This window comes from Myxocyprinus asiaticus, chromosome 7, assembly GCF_019703515.2.
Source record: "Myxocyprinus asiaticus isolate MX2 ecotype Aquarium Trade chromosome 7, UBuf_Myxa_2, whole genome shotgun sequence".
NCBI lineage: Eukaryota > Metazoa > Chordata > Actinopteri > Cypriniformes > Catostomidae > Myxocyprinus > Myxocyprinus asiaticus.
In genome coordinates, this window is record NC_059350.1 from 19,044,604 (window position 1) to 19,066,017 (window position 21,414).

Below are 21,414 nucleotides of genomic sequence, written 5' to 3' on the forward strand. Positions count from 1 at the left end.
GCCTGTGCCTTGACTTAGCACATGCTTGTGCAAAAATACCAAAACTTTATGGCCATGCCCATTGACTTTGCACTTATGACTCATGGCAAGGTTACCACTGGAGATGAATGAGTTCATTACAATTTATCAGCTAAAGATGGAGAAACTCTGTCTGAGAAATACTTTTTAATGGTTAATTTATTCATAAATGAAATCCAGATGGGACTACTAAAAGTAAGGTCATTTGCACCCTTTGTATGGCTGATTTTAACTATCAGAAAACCTCGATAAATACGAAATGATTGTGAAATTAATATATGTCAAATTAAGTAAATACATTAAATGTGCTAAATAAATGTGATGCTGTTAAACATATTTAATGAATCTCATTTATTATAAATACAATCAACCTATTAAATTCATTAATTCAATATTCTATAAAAATGATTCATAAACAATTATTTAAGCAATCATTATTTAAGTACAAGAGACCAATCAACATTGAGGACCAGAACTATCCCTTTTATAAATGTCTCTAAAGTTGTTAATAAGTAAAACAGGGTGTAACTTACGCAACAAATAATGAACATATTTTTAAATGATTTAACATGGTGTGTTAATCTTTGCAGTTAAAAACCCTGCATGTTATCTTGATTCAGCAGCAAAATAAGAATCCTGTATGCAACTCCTCTGTCTCTATGTTCTCTCCTCTGACTGACACTGAGGTCTCTAAACTCCTCCTTTCCAACCACCCCACCACCTGTTCCCTTGACCCCATTCCTTCTCACCATCTCCAGGCCATATCTCTGTCCATCTTACCTGCACTCACTCACATAATTAACACATCTCTACTTACAGGCACTTTTCCCACTACATTTAAGCAGGCTCGAGTAACCCCACTGCTGAAGAAACCCACACTTAACCCCACACAAATAGAACACTATAGACCAGTCTCTCTCATCCCATTCATGGCAAAAACAATAAAGTTCAGGGCAGTTTTCAATAAAATCTCTGCCTATCTCTCACAGAACAAGCTGCTGGATGACATTCAGTCAGGCTTCAAAAGTGGACACTCCACTGAGACTGCCCTGCTGTCTGTCACTGAGTCGCTGAGACAGGCGAAAGCTGAATCCAAATCATCTGTCCTGATTCTGCTGGACCTTTCTGCAGTCTTCAACACAGTCAACCATCAGATCTTACTCTCCGCCCTCTCTTCGCTGGGCATCAGAGGAACTGTGCTTGACTGGTTTAATTTCTATCTCTCAGGTAGGTCCTTCAATGTAGTCTGGAGAGGTGAGGTGTCCAAGCCACATCAGCTACTTACTGGGGTACCTCAGGGTTCAGTGCTTGGGCTACTTCTCTTCTCTGTATACACAACATCACTGGGACCCATCGTTCAGGCACATGGTTTCTCTTACCACTGCTACGCTGATGACATGCAACTCTACTTATCTTTCCAGCCCAACGATACCACAGTGACTGCTCGAATCTCTGCTTGCCTGGCAGACATTTCGGCCTGGATGAAGGAACACCTCCTGCAACTTAACCCAGCCAAGACCGAACTCAGCCTACCCTGCTGTTGAACACAACATCACCGTGCAGCTGGGTGCAACTACAGTAACGCCTTCCAAAACGGTCAGAAATCTAGGGGTAACCATCGATAACAAACTAAATTTCACAGACCACATCTCAAAGACCGCAAGATCATGTAGATTTACACTCTACAATCTCAGGAAGATAAGACCCTTCCTCTCTGGACATGCCACACAACTTCTTGTTCAGTCACTTGTCATAACTAGACTGGACTACTGTAACACTCTCATTGCAGGCCTCCCTGCATGTGCAATTAGACCCCTGCAAATGATCCAGAATGCAGCAGCACATCTGGTCTTTAATCAACCAAAGAGAACACGTTACACCACTCCTTGTCTCTCTTCACTGGCTGCCGGTTGATGCAGGTATCAAGTTCAAGTCTCTGATGCTGACATACAGAACAGTCACTGGGTCTGCCCAGCATACCTAAAAACATTTCTGCAGAGCTACGTGTCCACTAGAAGCCTGCGGTCTACAGATTACCGGCAGTTTTTCTTGTATACCACCACTTCTCAGAGTCTCCTGGTACTATGTAATGCCTTTATTTAATGTAAGTCAGTGATTTGATGCGGCCCACCAGTCACTTTTACCTGACCTTCCAAATGATTTTGAAACGAATGCGGTAAACATACGACGCTCTCTGAGCAAAAGTCAGCGTGAATTTAACAATACTCAACACGTGCAACAGCATCAGTGCTCATCAAGCTATCCGTGGTCCAGTGCCAGACGAGTGCGCGTGTTTAAGCTGGTCTGGACATAGTTCAGTTTCACTCTTCTCCAAAACATGAACCAGCAACTTTTGGGTGAGCACATTTTATTGCGTCTTATTCACTCAAATGTATTTATGCAAATTGCTTAGCTGCTGGGTGCAGTCAAAACTACAGACTTAAAAAAATCTGTTACAGAAGTGATGTCAGCTCATATGCACAAACATTTTCCACAAGACGCAAACCGATGATGAAAACCGAACCTTCAAAGAAAATACATAGGAAAAATTCGTTTTTATTCTCCATTCATTTCTGTAGTGCTCATAAGAAGATTATGTGAATAGTCATTGAACTTGCCTATGCATATATCCTGACAGTGTTTGGTTTACATCGTTCTCAATCCTGAACATCATCAAATCAGTTTGTTCACTGTTTCTAATGATTATTATCTGCACAAGTATCTGGCTCCTGTGTGCAAATTAATGTGTGCAGGATAGGGAAGGCAAATATTGCCCTCACTGAATGGGAGGATAATGAAAAATTGTAAAAGGAAAAACAGACATAATGCTCTTTTTCAGTTTTAGGCTACATTTATTTTGTGAAAAAAGACAGTTCTACATTAGATTGCCATTGTTCTCTTATGTGTGTTGATATTGACAAAGATACAGACTTTAGCAGATCTAAATATTCTTTCTCAGTTTTCATAAACAATAACCCTACTTTGTATATTTTTATTTTCAAAGTAAAGCTAATCAAAACCTATTTGTTAGTTGTGAATGTAAGGTCATATTTGCTCTTCAGCCAGATCTTAAGAAGGAATTTATAGCCAGACCTTGAAAATGTTATTTAAATACCTCTTTTACCGTAATTAAATACTATTTTAATGTAAATAAACATTATTAACCATTTTGTTTTTACATGTTAACATGTTAGTTATGATAAAAGTGTTAAGATAAATACGAATAAAAAGGTTTGGCCCCAGTTCAGTTTATAAATCCAAGATTATTTAATTATTTTTAAATAAACATATGCTGCGAACAAAAACAGAGCTGTCTTCCCTCCACCCACCCTTACAGTAGCTTTCTGACAAGCAGGTCAGTTAAGGAGATTAACACCAGGAGTTCTCGAGGCAGTGATTGTGCTTGACTTTGACCTTTGCTTTAACTACAGTGTGCTGCAATACGATCTTAGCGTCAGTGGCTGGATTCACAATATATCTAAGTATTAGTGTGATTCTGTGTTTTAGAGTGGATTTTCCTTTACAAGTTATGTTGAAGATTTCTATGTCAATATAAGATGAAGTAGAAACAACTATAATAATCCTAAACTACTACTACTATTCTCTTAAATGTTTTAAGCAACCAGCCCATGTGCTGTGAAGCAATTAGGCATGCCTCAAAGAACTGTTTGATTGAGAGGGAGTCATTTTCGGCAGTCTAGCTAAATTATTTAGATCTCTCTTAATCACGGCATTTAAGATTGAGAGTGTTTTGATGCTGTCATCCATGAGTCAGCATCCAGATGCCTGATCTTATTTTTGACTTGATAAAGAAATAATCTATTCTAAAACCATGGATGTTTTGCCAGTAATATGATTAGTGGCACAGAGGGAGCCTGTTGCCATGTCAACGGGTTTACCTTGAAGTTGCGCATGCTGCGGGGGCTGGTCGGTGAGGAGCTGGAGGATTTGCAGGATTTGGGGGTAGTAATTTGGTTGTTGAGTACTCCATTTACTGAAAAAAGATACAGGAAGAGAGAGAGAGAGAGAGAGAGAGAGAGAGAAACATGACATATTACTTCTTATACTCCTTGCCTTCTGTTGCACAGATATAAGACATCAGTAACAGTGCTGAATTATTTGATTAAGCTGTTGAATAAGACATTTTCAATTTATCAGATGATATTAACTGCCCACTCCAACACTTTAAAGATACACTAAATAATTTTTTGTTTATGTTTTGTTGACTCTTATTTGTCTTCCTACACAACTGACAGTGGTCTTTGAATTTATACTGAAACTTGATAAGTTTTCTGTTATCAATGTCATTGTAGAAATACCCTATTAGCAGGCATTTCTGCCACCTATGATTAATTTATTACAATTAATTAATTATTCTTATTCTGATTAATTAATTCTTTACCACTGCTATGACAGGTCTCCCAAAACTATTATTAATTTATTTCTGTGTAAAACGTTTTGAAGTGGGAAAAATACTTACTATGAACACTTTAAAGTTTCAGTAAACCTCACCTCATTTTTTATTTTATCTAAAAAGGCTCTAAAATCTATATACATGTTATAAATATACACTTTACTCCAACATGATCACACAGAAAATTGACATGTTGCTTCCAGCTTGCGATTTTGCAAATGAGCTTGCGATTCACCACAAATGTTTGCCAGAAGTTTGCAGCTCTTCACCGGCTGTGGTGAACCTGCAGCAAACCTTTGGTGACAATGAAAAGTTTGCGGCAAGTTTGTCAGAACTCTTGATTTTTGTAAGGGTGAACGCATTTCTTTCTAGCACTACTGATGACGTGTTGTGCAAGCAACCTTCAAGAAACAGGTTTATAAATTATGCATTTCTGTTGACTGTATTACATAATTTACAACTAAAAATAGAACTCGCTTTTGGCACCGCTCTTTGGACATTTCACCCGGAAACTGGAGATCACACGTTTTATTCTCCATTGCTTCGCTTTATTTCCAGATATTCCAGAATGGATCTGCAGAATTGTGCTGCAAGAGTGGGGTTTCCCTCTTACATAAATCTCCAGGATTCCCCAGTGTACCAGCGCATATATGCAAACGTAAGGGACAGTCGGTATTTTACATTGCTGTATATAAATGGGTACAGTTTATAGTGTATGTGCTTTTCCCACTGTCCTACCAGAAATTTTGAATTCTTTCAACTCTGTTGACTTGTTGTTGGGCTCCATCCTATGACGTTAGTTATCCGGTCTGTTCCACGCAAATGCGCACTCTTCAAAAACCTGTTAAAACACAGCTCGTGTTTAAATGGCCGGATAAGCCACATTCTCTGGGAGAAACCTGGGTGTGTTAAACTACTTTCTCTTAATCCCTTAAACGGTGTAAAGTAATTGGCATTCTACTTTACATGACGTTTCAGAACGCCACTTTCTGCAAAAACCCTGGAATAAACCGTTTTCTTAAGTGCAGCTCATCCACAGATGAATGTCCTTTAGGTCAATTAAACATCAAGCTGGAAAATTCCTCTGAAGAAGCTTATTAAAAGTGATCAGTGTGATCAGTCTGTTTACTCTAAGCTCAATTCCAGGGCAACTGAACTTGAAAGACATAATATTTTCAAAAGAAACATCCCCAACTAGGGCTGCTGCTTAAATTCATAGGGTCCCCTCTGATCTGGTCCCAATGAGTTGGTTATTCCACAGAGGATCTTAGTGGGCCCTTCTAATTGTCACAGGGCCAAGGACAATGTCCTGGTTGTCCCCTCTCTCCTTGTCCCCAACACCACTGAACATAACCACCACTCAATGGTTGTGTGCTCAGCATAAGATCAGCAGTCTCCTTGTGCCAGAGTAAGTCTATTAACACAGACACACAACAAGGCTTTATGTGCACCACTCACCCGAGCCCAACTCTATAACGCCAAAATGTACACATAGTGTAAGAAAGGCTCAGCAAAGATGTGTGAGAAGGCCATTTCAGCCTAGTAGAATCCAACAAATAATCATTTCATGGTTCATTTCTCATATATTCTACCAATAAAAGCAACAGCACAAAAGGAGTTTCTGGAGTGAATTCGATCTGCGTCAGACACCGTAGGGGGTGCAACTTCACAGAAAAGCTGCTTTTGGTGTTTCCTGCTGGGTGCTTGGGATGGTGGCATGAGCAGATTTCTCTCCAGACATGTGATGAAGGCCTTATAATTCAGGGGCACAGGAATTTAGGGGGAATGTATACTGCAGTAGCCAGTCTAAGCAGAAAGCAGACAAGGACGTATGCATTTAGCATTCACATCCAATTGGTATGTCCGCTTAGATTAGAGTGTGTGGATGCCAGGGTTTGGGGCAGTGGCCAGTAAGAGAGTTTTAAATAGCTCTCTAGACTAGCTAATGGATTAGGAAAGCCATGGAGGAGAGCTATTAGCACGACTGAATGCTGCACGGAAGGGCAAGAGGTCACATACAGCTCATCCACAGTTGAATGTTCTTTAGGTCAATTTAACATCATGTTGGAAAATTCCTCTGAAGAAGCTTAAATGTGCCTGCTTCTCTTGTTAGATGTCTGGACAATTAGCTTTTAGATCTGGTTCGTCTTACAGATGGTAGATTTCAACAGGAACTAGCACGGTAACTTATGTTGTAACTTAATAATGTAAAGGGAAATGGGTATGGACAGCAAAATGGACAGCAACCATTTTCATATGATTAAAGTCTATTCAGTATGTATCCACTTGACAAGGGTGTTGTTACCTATTTTATATGTAAAGAGGTTACCCTATAATAAAATAGGTCATTTACTTGTAGAACTCTTAAACAGCAGCAAAAACAGCCAATTTAATTCAAGGAGTCAAAGAGTATGGCTGCTTTTTGGTGCTAGAAAATGTGGAATTGCAAAAATAATGAAACATTTGTAACTTTCCCGAACACTCCCCCTGTCTGACATTGGTCAAAGAAACAGATAGTGCCACTCAAATTCTCACAACTGGTTGAGCCGATGTTGCTATATTTGGGGCTGATTAGGATGCTCAAACAAACAAAACAATATTCTGATAGCACCACATTGTTTACACTTTTTGGGAGAATTAACCTATGAATGGCTTAATTTTAATTGTCTCTGCACACTAACAGATAGTTCACCCCAACCCCCCCACCCCCCTCCAAAAAGCAAAAAAACAAAAACGAATTCTCACATCATTTACTCAATTTCATGCCATCCTAGATGATTATGACTTTATTTCTTCTGCAGAACACAAACAAAGATTTTAGAAGCTCTGTAGGTCCATACAATGCAAGTGAATGGTGACCAGACCTTTGAAGCTCCAAAAATCACATAAAAGTTGTCCTTTATTTTTATTTATAGTTGAAGAAGGATTTAATTATTGATATGATAGCATCTCTTTAGAAGACATATATTAATCCACTGGACTCTTATGGATTACATTTATGTTGCCTTAATGTGATTTTTGGAACTTTAAAGGTCTGGCCACCATTCATTTGCATTGTATGGACCTACAGAGTCTAACTATTCTTTTAAAAATCTTAATTTATGTTCAGCAGAAGAAAGAAAGTCATACACATCTGGGTGAGTAAATGATGAGAGAATTTTTATTTTTGGGTGAACTATCCCTTTAAGCTAGGAAGAACTGTATAATGTCCCCTTTTTTAAGGAAGTGGTATTACCAATTAAACTTACTTGGTGATTTGACTGGAGACTGACTGCTTGTAGAGAAGTGTCCTGCAGTTCTTCTCACTGTAGAAGGAGAAGAAAGCAAGTGAGAAGGGGAAAGAAGAACCATACAATGGAAATGAGCAGAATGTTCGAGACAGGAGTGGGAGGAGGAAAATGACAGGAAAAGACATAATCCAGGTCAGAAATTCACTGTCTGTCACTCTTTCCAACCTTTGCGAGAAACTTTTCTGCTGCAACCATAAAGCAAGAAAAAAATAAAAAACGTATTACAAAGGTAAACGTTAATTGCTTAGCTTGATAGTTAGATAAAAAACATCAAACCAAGTGGCATCAGCAAACACATGATGGTTGACCTCTTCTATTATTGAGAACTACTGAGAAACTTTTCATGGACATTTAAAAAAGAAAATGCAAATGCTTTGATATTTTGTTTTCTAACGCAATGACACATAAACTTTTAAGTGTGGTTTAAATGTCCAAATTCGTTTTTGGGCCACTGCATGCTTGAATGTTTTATCCAATCTGTACACATTTTCATGCAGTATTCTGTGACTCTGTGTTCATGTTTGTAACTACACTGATGGTGCACTGTATCCTCACCGGATCCAGGAGATTTGCTGCGGCGAGTCAGCCCTGGACTTTTATTACCAGAGTATCTCACAGGGGCACCAGAACGAGGAGAATAAGAGGACTTGAGTACCTGACACTCTGCAAAAATTCAGCAGAAACATCACACACTATTAATTGGGGGGGATTATATACTTAATGTCTCATAATAACAGTTTTATTTAAAGGCTTTTAAAGGCTTTCTGGGGATAACAGGCTGACTGGTTATGAATCTGTGGTTTCAGAGCTTTTACAAAGTGGCAAGAAGAATTAAGAGCAATTATTGTCTTTATTCCAAGATTAACCTCTGACTAATTGTATAAGTCTGTCTGTGTTTGTAAATCATTCATTTCTCCCATCATTTACTCATTGAATACAGTACAATAGACACACAGGCAGGAACATACTGTGTCTGTGTACACACACCAAATCACATACACAACCCAATCATTCTTGTATATGATTGGGATATACTGTATATAAGGAATAGTTTACCGAAAAATTAAAATGTTGTCATTATTTACTCACCCCCAATGTTATTCAAAACCTGTATTACTCAGAATTATTCAGTTCTCAACTTACTGACTCAATGATCTGGTCGCAGCGGTTAACAGCTCACTGGAGGCAAGATTACCAGTGAATAAATACTTAAATTGACTTCAGAAGATTTGGAATTGTGCATGAGTCATATGGACCACTTTTCTAACAATTTTCTGGTGCTTTTTTGTCATTTTGGAGCTTGAAAGCCCTGGTCCTCATTCACTTCCATTACATGGAAAAGAGTTGCCAGGATGTTCTTCAGAAAATCATTTTGTGTTCCACTGAATTCAGAAAGTCATATGAGACAATTTTCTTTTCTTTTTTTCTTTCTTTTTTTTTTTTTTTTTTTGGTGGACTGTCCCTTTAAGAATTTTTAAATGTTTGAATGCCAGATTTCTCTACACACAGTTAAAAGATATTTAAAGGCTTATAGGAGTGGTTAAAAGACATCTGCAGACATATTCCAATTTTACGCATGCAAAGACTGTGAAGTGCTCTACAGAGGCGTAATTAAATTGCCTGGCCATTAAGGCCTATGAGAACAGCCCATCTCTTTAATGAGAGCAGTGTGGGTGCAGAACTTTACAGCATTTTTTATTTTTAATTTTTAAGAATGACTAATATAGTGCAGCAGTGGCTGGGCCTGATCTGTCCTGTCGATTACATGGCATCTGTTAATCACGCTGGGCTGTGATAAATTAGCTGATGAGCGCCAGATCGTTGAGTGGCAAAGATAAAACAAGCTGAACGGCATTATTTAAATGCTATTATTGCCCAGCAAATCTGTTTCATGGGGCTTAACATAAGCATTTAACAGCAGATTCTGAGAGACAACACTGTGATGAGGAGGAGGGCGGGGCCAGGCCATGAGGACACAATCAGCTGAGAGGGGAATAAAGACAAGCTGGAAGCGGCAGTTCGAGAGAGAGAGAGAGAGAGATGCATGCTGCCGCGCTGCATGTGTGCCTGATCCTTTAAGTTTTATGTTGTTTTAAGTTCATTTATATCATTAAACTTTCCATTTATTGTTCAGCCGATTCCTGCCTCCACCTTGCCCACCTTTAACTGTTACAAACATGTAATGAGATCTTTAGTTACAGGAGATTTAGAAATCTGATGGGCTTGAAATTTCAGGACATTACACTTGTGCTGCAGAAAGAAGAGGATGAGCAGAAAATAATGTCAGGCATAAACGTACCATTTCTTTATATTTTTGGAAAAGTCCTACTTAGTCTAAGTGGAGCAGTGGAGAAGAACTAGGACATAATGCCAAGCAGCTCAATTAATTCACACGGCTATAAACCAATCATCACAGTGCATGTGTGGTAAATGCTACAATAACTGGAAGTGTTTCATCAAAGCAGGATGCAAATTATAGACAAACTCTAATGTTTTTATTTCAAATTTAATGGCCACAAGAAGGATGTGGTTCAAAGAGACTTTCTTCACTTCCCACCTGCACTATCATGTTCACCAGTAGACAAGCACAAACTGCACATTGAACAATGGTGAGGAACTTCTGATAACAAGGACACCTCCTATGAGCAGGGTTGGGAGGGTTACTTTTGAAATGTATTCCACTACAGATTACAGAATATATGCTGTAATATGTAATTTGTAATGTATTCTGTTAGATTACTCAAGGTCAGTAATGTATTCTAAATACTTTGGATTACTTCTTCAGCAGTGGTAGATTTTTTCACTTGTTTTGACTATAAAAACTCTGCCAGTACAGTAAGACAAAATACACATGTTAAAAATACATTCTCTGAAAAACCTAAATATCTTATGCAGTGTTGTTTCTAAAACAAGATAAATCAAATTTATATTTTTAGATATTTTTTCAGGAAAACAATACAAACATTATTATCAAGAATATGATTTTTGCCCTAATATCAAAGGTCTTACTAGACAAAAATAAATTATGATCCAACATGAATTTTCTTGATAAAAAAAAACATGATCATGCCTGGTAATATGTGCTTGTAAAATGGCTAGAAATAGCATTTTATCTTAGCAGAAAGCTGACAGATTACACAAGGTTTATTTCTATTTCTTCTGCTCCAAACTTACTTCAAACTTACTTCTCTGTCTGCTTGTATGAATGTAACACATCATAAGAAAGTGTTTCACCACTGCTCAAATGCACTTTGGATCGCATCATTTATATGTATAAATGTTTTCCATCTGAAAGGACTAAATATTAAATTAAACAAATGACAATAAAGTGCAAAGTAATCTCTTCAGTAATCAAAATACTTTTTGAATGTAACTGTATTCTAATTACCAATGATTTAAATTGTATCTGTAGTGGAATACAGTTACATATATTTTGTATTTTAAATACGTAATCCCGTTACATGTATTCCGTTACTCCCCAGCCCTGCAAATGGGAAATTGTAATCATTTGGCCTCTTGTCTAAGCTTTTTTGACCAATCTGAAAAAATGATTAATTTTCACATCCCAGTAAGTGAAGGAATGATCCCATTTGGGAAAGGATATTATTTAAAGGTGAAGTGTGTCATTTTTTTAAATGTTAAAATACTTTAAAAATAATTAAATATTCCAGTTTAATATCCAGTATATTTCAACTACAAGTATGACGTTTGTAAGTTGATTTCAAAATATTGCGGTTTAAGCATCCTGACCAGCCTGAGACAACCAATGGCATGAGTTTGGACCAGGACTACTGGTTTGTTGACCAATGGCAGATTAGAGGAGTGTTCGGGAAACTTGTTTGAAAATATTATTTCTGCAGTTGTTTTGGTGACAGTAGTGGCACAGAAATGACACGCTTGACCTTTAAAATCCTAGCACGTTTCCCTTTAAAGGGATAGTTCACCCAAAAATGAAAATTCTCTCATCTTTTACTCACCCTCATGCCATTCCAGATGTGTATATCTTTCTTTCTTTTGCTGAACACAAACAAAGATTTTTAGAAGAATATTTCAGCTCTGTAGGTCCATACAATGAAAGTGAATGGTGGCCAGAACTTTGAAGGTTCAAAAAAGCATATAAAGGTAGCATAAAAGTAATCTATACGAATCCAGTGGTTTAATCCATATCTTCGAAAGTGTTATGATAGGTGTGGGTGAGAAACAGATCAATATTTAGAACCCTTTTTACTTTAAATTCTCCTCCTTGCCCAGTAGGTGGCTATATGCATGAAGAAAGTGAATCACCAAAAACAAAAGAAGAATGTGGAAGTGAAAGTGAATATTTATGGTAAAAAAAGAATTTAAATATTGATCTGTTTCTCACCTGCACCTATCATATCACTTCTAAAGATATGGATTCTAGAGTCATGTGGATTACTTTTATGCTACCTGTGTATGCTTTTTGGATCTTCATAGTTCTGGCCACCATTCACATGCATTGTATGGACCTATTGAGCTGAGATATTTTTCTTTTCTATTTATTTTTCTTTATTTTTTATCCCCTTTTCTCCCAATTTGGAATGCCCAATTACCACTACTTAGTAGGTCCTCATGGTGGCGTGGTTACTCACCTCAATCCGGGTGGCGGAGGACAAGTCTCTGTTGCCTCCGCTTATGTGACAGTCAATCCACACATCTTTTCATGTGGCTTGTTGTCCATAACACCGCGGATACTCACAGCACGCGAGGCTAATGCTACTCTCGGCGATCCACGCACAACTTACCATGCGCCCCACTGAGAGCGAGAACCCTAACTGCGACCACGAGGAGGTTACCCCATGTGACTCTAACCTCCCTAGCAACGGGGCCAATTTGGTTGCTTAGGAGACTTGGCTGGTGTCACTCAGCATGCCCTGGATTCGAACTTGCGACTCCAGGGGTGATAGTCAGGGTCAATTCTCGCTGAGCTACCCAGGCCCCCTGAGATATTTTTCTTAATCTTCATTTGTGTTCTGCAGAAGAAAGAAAGTCATACTCATCTGGGATTGCATGAGAGTGAGTAAATAATGAGAGACTTTTCATTTCGGGGTAAACTATCCATTTAACATGCAATTCTATTGTATGTTGTTGCATGCAGATGATAAGTCATTCACAGTAACAATTAACATTCCCTTTGTAAAGGGTTTATAAAGGGGTTCATTAATGATTAATAACTAATCTACAAATACATTATAAATCATTTATGTGCAGTTATAACACCATGAATAAAAAGGGCGACTTTCATGCAATACCTGCCAAATTGAGCCAATTTTAATTCACATGTTATAAGTGGTTAATAAAGGTACTTGTTCATACTTATTTTAATCAAAACCATGAAATGTCATAATTAATCATTTATGTAATGAACCAGCAAAAATAGACTAGTATAGAGATTAAAAGGTGTTATTACCCTACATATATGTGTTGTATCCTATATTCATTATTGTAATGTCTATGACTAGGACATTTTCCTGGTAATGTTAATGTAAAAAGAATGGTGTTACACCGAGTGGAGTATTGCACAGTCCTCTGAAGGTCTTCATGCTCACACACAGCATTGTTTGACAATTTTAATTTCTTTATTGTTTATAAAAAGATTATTCATGAATCTTTAATTTTATTGCCTATTTATGAACTAAATTTAATTGTACCTTATAAAGCTTTAAGATGAATATATCAACCTTGTAACTTCAGAAGGTTAACCATGAACCATTTATTACCAACATTATTAACCTATGAAAATGTACTTTGTATATTAATAAGGTACCAACTTTAGTAGCTGATTTCAGTAGCTGAAAATGTGTACCTTAATGAAATGTGAACACCTGTGAACCATTTATTAATGAGTTACAAACATTAGTAAATGGAAATGTGTAGTTTAATGTAATGTGAACACCTGTAAACCATTTATTAATGAGTTACAAACATTAGTGAATGAAAATGTGTACTTAAATGTAAAGTGAACATATGTGAACCATTTATTAACGAGTTACAAATATTAGTAAATGAAAATGTGTAGTTTAATGTAACGTGAACACCTGTTAACCATTTATTAATGAGTTACAAACATTAGTGAATGAAATTGTGTACTTAAATGTAAAGTGAACATCTGTGAACCATTTATTAATGAGTTACAAATGTTAGTAAATGAAAATGTGTACTTAAATGTAAAGTGAACACCTGTAAACCATTTATTAATGAGTTACAAACATTAGTAAATGAAAATGTGTAGTTTAATGTAACGTGAACACCTGTAAACCATTTATTAATGAGTTACAAACATTAGTAAATGAAAATGTGTTCTTTAAAGTAACGTGAACACTTATGAAATATTTATTAATGAGTTACAAATGGTAGCAAATGAAAATGTGTACTTTAATGTAAAGTGAAAACTGTGAACCATTTATTAATGACTTTCCAACATTAGTATCCTCTGAGAGTAAAATGTATTGTAAAGTGCACAATAAAGAAACCTTTATATAACTAGTTTCCTACTAATGCATTACATTTATTAATGTGTGACTTTTAATGCTTCAAGATTACATAATTTATCATACATATTACTCCATTCATAAATGAGCATACATCATGTAATATGGTCTGATGAACATTAAGCCATTCTGAACTTTACATAAAGAAAATAAATAGTTTAACAGACATTTATTAATATTAACACTCAACATAGAATAATAGACATAAACTGTATATATGTATATATATGCTGAGGCTTTTTTATATTAGCCTTGCTTATATGTACTATAAATAGTAGACTATTATAAGCAAAAATAAATAAATAATATAAATGAATAAATAAAGTTCAGAACACATTTCAATCAGGTCATTGTTTATCTAAAGCATAATTAACAAATACCATTTGACAACTTTTACAGGATGCACTAATAGTAATTGAATAAATATACATCCCATGTTGTTTCTAATTTCCTGCACTCCTCCAAAAGAGTGACAAGTTGCCCTTTCTATACTGTATCATTAGCATTACTATTTCCAGTACTGCAGTTACGTTTGCACACATCATTGCATTTTCATTCTCTTTCACAATCTAAGCACTTCCATAATAAAATAAACATTCTGAAAAGTATTATACCTTATTTTTACTTCGTTTGTTCATGCATATGAAGTGATGGGTCATTCATGAACGATTCGTTCATTTTGAACGAATATTTTGTGTGACTCAGAAGAACGAGTAGTCTCAGAGAGTGATTCGTTCGTTTTGTGTTGGCCGCGCATGTGCATTGGCGCAACCTCCGTTCGTTTGTTACGTGAAAACCGCATAGGCGCTTTACAGGAGACATAAATGATTAGTTCACCTCTCGAGTCTTTTGGTCCGAGTCGTTAGTTCTTTTGTCGCGTAACAGCCGTATAGGCTGTGCATTGCTCACACAGAAACATAAATTATTAGTTCACCTCTCGAGTCTTCTGGTCCGAGTTGTTCATTCTTTTGTCACGTGACAGCCGTATGCTATGCAGTGACAAAAGAATGAACCACTCTGACAAGAAGATTCCAGAGGTGAACTAATCTTTCTGTTTCTCATCATTTGTCCTTGGCTGCATTATCAGTTTTTCCTTATTGGTACTATAATCAAAGTTTGGGGGGGATTTTGCTATTGAAAATATAACATTTTAATTGAATTCTGCTCAAATGAACAAAATGAACTAAATGACTCGAATAAAGATTCGTTCATTTTGCTGAACGAGAATCAAAGATTCAAGTCAGTAAAATGATTCGATCTTCCCATCACTGCTTCTCATTGGCAGCTCTGAAGTCCTGCATTTCTATTACCTGTCCCGCCTCCTAACCAATCACAGCTTTGAAGTCACGTGATCCTCCATTGACCAGTCGAGTTTCCTGTACAGTATATTTGTGCTCTACCTGCAGTTTGATTTAATGAATTTAAAAATATAAGAGTTTTTAAATATTACTTATATAAAAATGTATCTTGTTATTTTATGATTTTAAAAATGGATTATGATATTTTATTTGGTTTAAGTTGAGTGTGATTGGTTAGATGTTCTTTTAATTTTCAAAGCAGTGATTGGCTGGGAAGTGGGACACCGAGATAGGGGCAAAGGCTTCACAAAAAGTTTATTTTTATATGTCAGTGGTCACAGTAACAGTAAGAAGCTGTACATTTTGGACAATGTGAGCAATGACATATCAAAATATACTTTCTGTGATGTTCATCTAGTTTGTGGACATTGTCTGTCTTTCAAAGAAAACATTTTTTTTTCTCTTTCTTACTCCGTTTGAAAAGTTTTTGCAGCCAATCACTGCTTTGAAAATGAAAAGTATGTCTAACCAATCATGCGCAACTTAAATAAAATAAAATACCATAATCCATTTTTCATCAAAGTGCACGATAAATGGAGTTATTGATACCCAAAAGAAAGAACCGATTCTGAACACCTGACATGAGTCGTTAGTAATTCCAGACTTACTTCCTGTACTAACCTACGTAATTTGATAACAAAAAACCCGCCTCTGGTCTGTTTACATGTACAGCCAGTGCACGCTGTTAGCCTGTTAGCCTCTGCTAACTGGCTAACTCACGTTATTGTCATATAAACTTACCACTGAGAAACGTCCTGTTCTCATCGAGCTTGTGATGGTGGTTCGGGTTGATCTTCTGATGTATCACCATTGGACTCGGGCTCAAATTGGTAAGGTAAAACAGACATTTTTTCAGACGGCGCTGAAACTCGGATATGGTAGTGGGCATTTCCTTTCCGACATGCTGTAAGCAGTAGACCAATCACAACAGACTGGGACATCTGACCAATCAGAGCAGATTAGGCTCTCTGAAAGGAGGAGTTTAGAATGAATCCTTTAGAACAGATCATTGAAGGAATAGTTTTTGACACAGGGAAAAAAAGGTAATGCTGCAATTTAAATTATGAGCAAATTAAATTAAAACACAAATTAAAGTGTTTTTTGACCTTGGATGCATGTAAATCTATTGTATGACACCTTTAAAACAAAATTAGGCACTTTTAAAAACCATAATAGGTGCACTTTAAATCAAATTGCTGGGAGAGCACAAATATATTGTACGGGAAACTCGATTGGACAATGTACGGTCACGTGACTTAAAAGCTGTGATTTGTTAGGAGGTGGGACAGGTAAGCCATAATAATCCTGAGTCCCATGACGCTTTGCGGGCGGAACTTCCAGTTAAGCGTATACAATCTTTATATTATGCATAATGCAGCGTTAAAAATGACAGAAACTTGAGAGCAAATGATCACAGAATTATAGCGAGGCGATATTGTTCTTCCTCACCTATCTGTTAATGATTATGTGTTTAAGGATGATGGCCAAATATTGCAAATAAAAGCATTTAAATTATTTTGTCTTTATCCATCTATGGAAGAACCTGAACAGACTAACCCGACAAGTTATGTAGCCTATTAGCGCCTTCACAGCTGTAAAGTTGGACATGTTTTGAGAACTGTAGATAATTATGTTTATTTTAAAGCATTCTGAGTCTAGTCAGAACCTGAAGAGTTTGTTGTACTGAGATGTACTTACTGCAGATACAGGGGGGGTCCAGAGAGCAGGATGCTCGTGTAATACAGGACTCAGGTGGTGATACTGTCATGCTGCTGTTTTTTTTTTTTTTTTGGGGGGGGGGGGGATAAAATACAATTATTTTGTGGAGATGACTGTGTAGTAAGCTCAATCTAGCTTTATAATGGTTAGTTTACATACATAATATCCGTATCTAAATGCTATAACCTACATTAAACGTTTTAGTGTTGACTGAACAACTGATCCTGTTGATAGATTGAATTTATTGTTCTTGTGTAGGAAATAACGATGTATTAGCAGCCACACAATAAACTACCGTACAAAAAGAACTACAAGCAATACAAATAAACATATTTATTTGGACATATATAATAAACATTGTACACAAAAGTTCAATGTTCTCTGTAAAACAGCAATAAAACAGTGTGTATTATTAAAAGCACTGTACAAATACATTTAATTGATACTGAATTAATGTCCACACTGTTTTCCAAATCACTTTTTCCCCTTAAGAGAAGACAAGCACATTCTGCAAAGACACTCAAAAGAAAGTGAATTGCAGGCAGGAAAAAATGCAGTAAAGAAGAACATTTGAATACAATTAATTTCAAATGTGATAAAACATCTCACTACTGTACACGTCTCATCTAATAATTATGGTCTTCCACTGTAGAATTTATCCTTGCAGCATCACAGCATGAAAACAGATACAGACAGTTCAGGAAAAACACCGTTCCTTTTTAGTAATAATCTCAGTAATAATGTCATTTCAAAAGATGTGGAGCATTCACAAAAAAAATAAATAAATAAATAATAAAAAAATTAAATAAAAAAAGATGCTGAATAGAAATGAACAAACTCTCAACATTTCTAATGAACTTTCAGCACATGTACACACACCTGTTAGCACAATAATGCTATCGTTTATTTGTAATTCATTTTGCTCCATTTCTAGACCTCTATCGCAGCCGGACCGTAACGGTGGATAATATAAGTAATCCCCGCTGTTGACTTATTGCCAATAAATTGAAAAGTGCACACAAACAAATTATTCCAAGCTTTTTCAAACAGATGTTCCTAAGTCAATCTTTCTGTAGGCAGCGGATGGAAGAAGCAGCATCTGGGACTGGAGCGCTGTGCTTTGCGAGTGGTTTCTGATCATAACATTGCTGTTTTAGACAAAACTTTAGTTTCGCTTGATTATTAGGATAACCATTAACTGCACACATTGTCCGGGGCATTTTCAAGACATCTTACAATATTTAAAAAGCAAGAATCTAACCGCATGTCACTCAAGCAAGCAGTGACCGGCTACACACAAAACGCACTTCTGCTAGCCAACCGGAAATTACGCCACCTTGCGAAATACAGTGGACTCGCTAAGAATATTGTGGATAGAAATGTGGGACTTAGGAGCTGCCAGTGAGAAGCAAGAAAAAACACTCGGTATGCATGAACGAACTAAGTGAAATATACAGTAATACTTTGCAGAATGTTTATTTTAATATGGAAGTGCTCAGAATGTGAAACAGACTGAAAATGCAATGTGTGCACACTTAACTGCAGTACTGGAAAGAGTAATGATACAGTATAGAAAGGGCAACTTGTCACTCTTTTGGAGGAGTGCAGGAACTTAGAAACAACGTGGGATGTATATTTATTTAATTACTCTTAATGCATTCAGTAAAAGTTGCCAAACGTTATTTGTTAATTATGTTTTAGATAAACAATGACCTGATTGAGATGTGTTCTGAAATGTATTTATACATTTAATTTAAACAATTTTATAATTTTTTGTTTTGTTTTTGCGCTTATAATAGTCTACTATTTATAGTACATATAAGCAAGGCTAATGTAATAATAAAGCCTTAGCATATATACATATGCATGCATTTATTTTTTTCTAATGATAGTTTGTCTATATTTCTATGTTGAGTGTTAATGTTAATGAATGTGTTTTATAATGTTTATTTGCTTTATGTAAAGTTCAGAATGGCTTAATGTTCATCAGACCATATTACATGATATGTGCTCATTTATTAATGAAATAATATGTATAATAAATTGTGTAATCTTGAAGCATTAAAAGTCACTCATTAATAAATGTGCATGAGTTGGAAACTAGTTTGATGAAGGTTTCTTTAAAGGGCACTTTACAATACGTTTTACTCTCAGAAGCTACTAATGCTGGAAAGTCAATAAATGGTTCACAGTTTTTCACTTTACATTAAAGTACACATTTTCATTTGCTAACGTTTGTAACTCATTAATAATTGGTTCACAGGTGTTCACTTTACATTAAGGTACACTTTCAGCTAGCTAATGTTGGTACCTTATTTATATATAAAGTACATTTTCATACGTTAATAATGTTGGTAAATGGTTCATGGTTAACTCATGAATAAACAACATAGGTATCCATTTTTCATTAAGGGACACTTTCTGAGGTTACAAGTTTACTATGTTCATCTTAAAGCTTTATGAAGTTAGTTCATAAATAGCCAATAAAATGAAAGATTCATGAATAATCTTTTTATAAAAAATAAAGAAATTAGAATTGTCAAACAATGCTGTGTGTGAGCATGAAGACCTGCAGAGGACTGTGTAAGACTCTGCTCGATGTAGCACCATTCTTTTTACATTAACATTACCAGGAAAGTGTCATAGTCATAGACATTACAATAATGAATATTGACACCTTTTAATCTCTATACTAGTCTTTTTAGCTGGATCATTACATAAATGATGAATTATGACATTTCATGATTTTGATGAAAATAAGTATGAGCAAGTACCTTTATTAACCACTTATAACATGTGAATTAAAATGGTCTCACTATTTGGCAAGTTTTGCATGAAAGTCACCCTTTTTATTCATGTTGTTATTACTGCACATAATTATTTTAATGCCTTTGTAGATGAGTTATTAATAATTAATGAACCCCTTTATAAACCCTTTACAAAGGGAATGCTAATGTAAAGTGTTACCATTAAATAATAGGCTATACATGAGATAATACTCTCACGTAAACCATGCAAACTATGTGACAGATTAAATTTGTTAAAAAATGACTACATTTAAAACAGTCTGTATGCTGGATTATAGTGCATGTTGTCTTCCTTGTTGTGTAGTGGAGGGTGTAACAATTCAAGGATGGGAAAGGAGGAAGCTGGGACTGGCTTGACAAACACGTAGACATTTAATAAACACTTTTCAGTGTATAACAAAACAAAAAAATGCACTGCTTTTCAGCCAGCTATGTATGAACAAAGACACACACACACAGACAAGCTTCGTGCATCTCTCTCTTCTGCCGCTGTCTCCTCTCCTTAAATACTCCCGCCGCCCCTCACTGGAAAGCAAGACTGGTGTGGCACACAGGTGGAACTCATTCACCACTTATCTTCATGGCCTCACTCTTCCCAGACGCCGCTTGGCCCTGCCCTGCTCGACACATACCCCCATCGCCAAAAACAGGTCGGGGAATTCCCGGCCTGTGACCTACTCCCCACCCCCCCCCCCCACCATTTCTAGGGAGGGAAAGTTGGTGCGTCAGGATTTCCCACACGTGCCTGGGAGTGGGAACGGGACGAGGGAGAGGAGGGGGGGAGAATAGAGAGAGAGGAGGAAGCAGAGAGAGAGAAGAGAGAGACGGGCTTGCCGGCCCTGGACACGCTGTCGACTGGCCCTAAGCTCTCTGTACTGCTTCCGTCCACGACGCCGGGTGATGGCACTGGACCCCTCAGCCATCCCTTTCAGTTGCCAGTTGACGGAGAGCTCCAGTGCCACCAGATCAAGCACTCCCTTGGCGTCGCGATCCTCAGTCAGCGGCAAGGACTCCTTGACAGTGCACCCTTCCTCCTTCCCGGGTTTCGGCACCAGTGTAACGGATACGGTCTGTGCTTAAGGGAAAGGAGGAGACGGGAACCGGCTGAGCAGTCAACATAAACTTTTAATGGTATAAAGAATCTGAAACATAAAACACACAGATACGCGCACACACAGCGGTGGCGTGTCTCTCTCTCTCTCGAACTGGCGCCTCTGGCTCGTCTTTATCACCCTCCCGGCTGATTAGGACAATTCAGCGCCGGGCGTACGTCCTCCCGGCCCGGCCACGCCCTCCTCC

At 37.0% G+C, this 21,414-nt stretch overlaps 1 protein-coding gene across 11 annotated transcripts in view; it reads right to left on the reverse strand.

Moving 5' to 3' along the window:
• dclk2a (doublecortin-like kinase 2a) overlaps window positions 1-21,414 on the reverse strand; it is a 96,478-nt gene that overhangs the window by 34,077 nt on the left and 40,987 nt on the right. For 7 of the 11 annotated variants that reach the window (XR_007897717.1, XR_007897715.1, XR_007897716.1 and 4 more), the window contains exons 4-6: window positions 8,278-8,385; window positions 7,681-7,737; window positions 3,918-4,012 (exon numbers count right to left, since the gene is read on the reverse strand). Coding sequence is in view for 6 of the 11 variants with exons in the window: in XM_051702902.1 (XP_051558862.1) it covers window positions 3,918-4,012; window positions 7,681-7,737; window positions 8,278-8,385 (260 nt within the window). In the remaining 5 variants the exon portion in view is untranslated. Of the gene's footprint in view, window positions 1-3,917; window positions 4,013-7,680; window positions 7,738-8,277; window positions 8,386-17,670; window position 21,414 lie in introns of those variants that run through there. The other 4 variants (XM_051702899.1, XR_007897719.1, XM_051702901.1 and 1 more) reach the window with 4 other exon arrangements.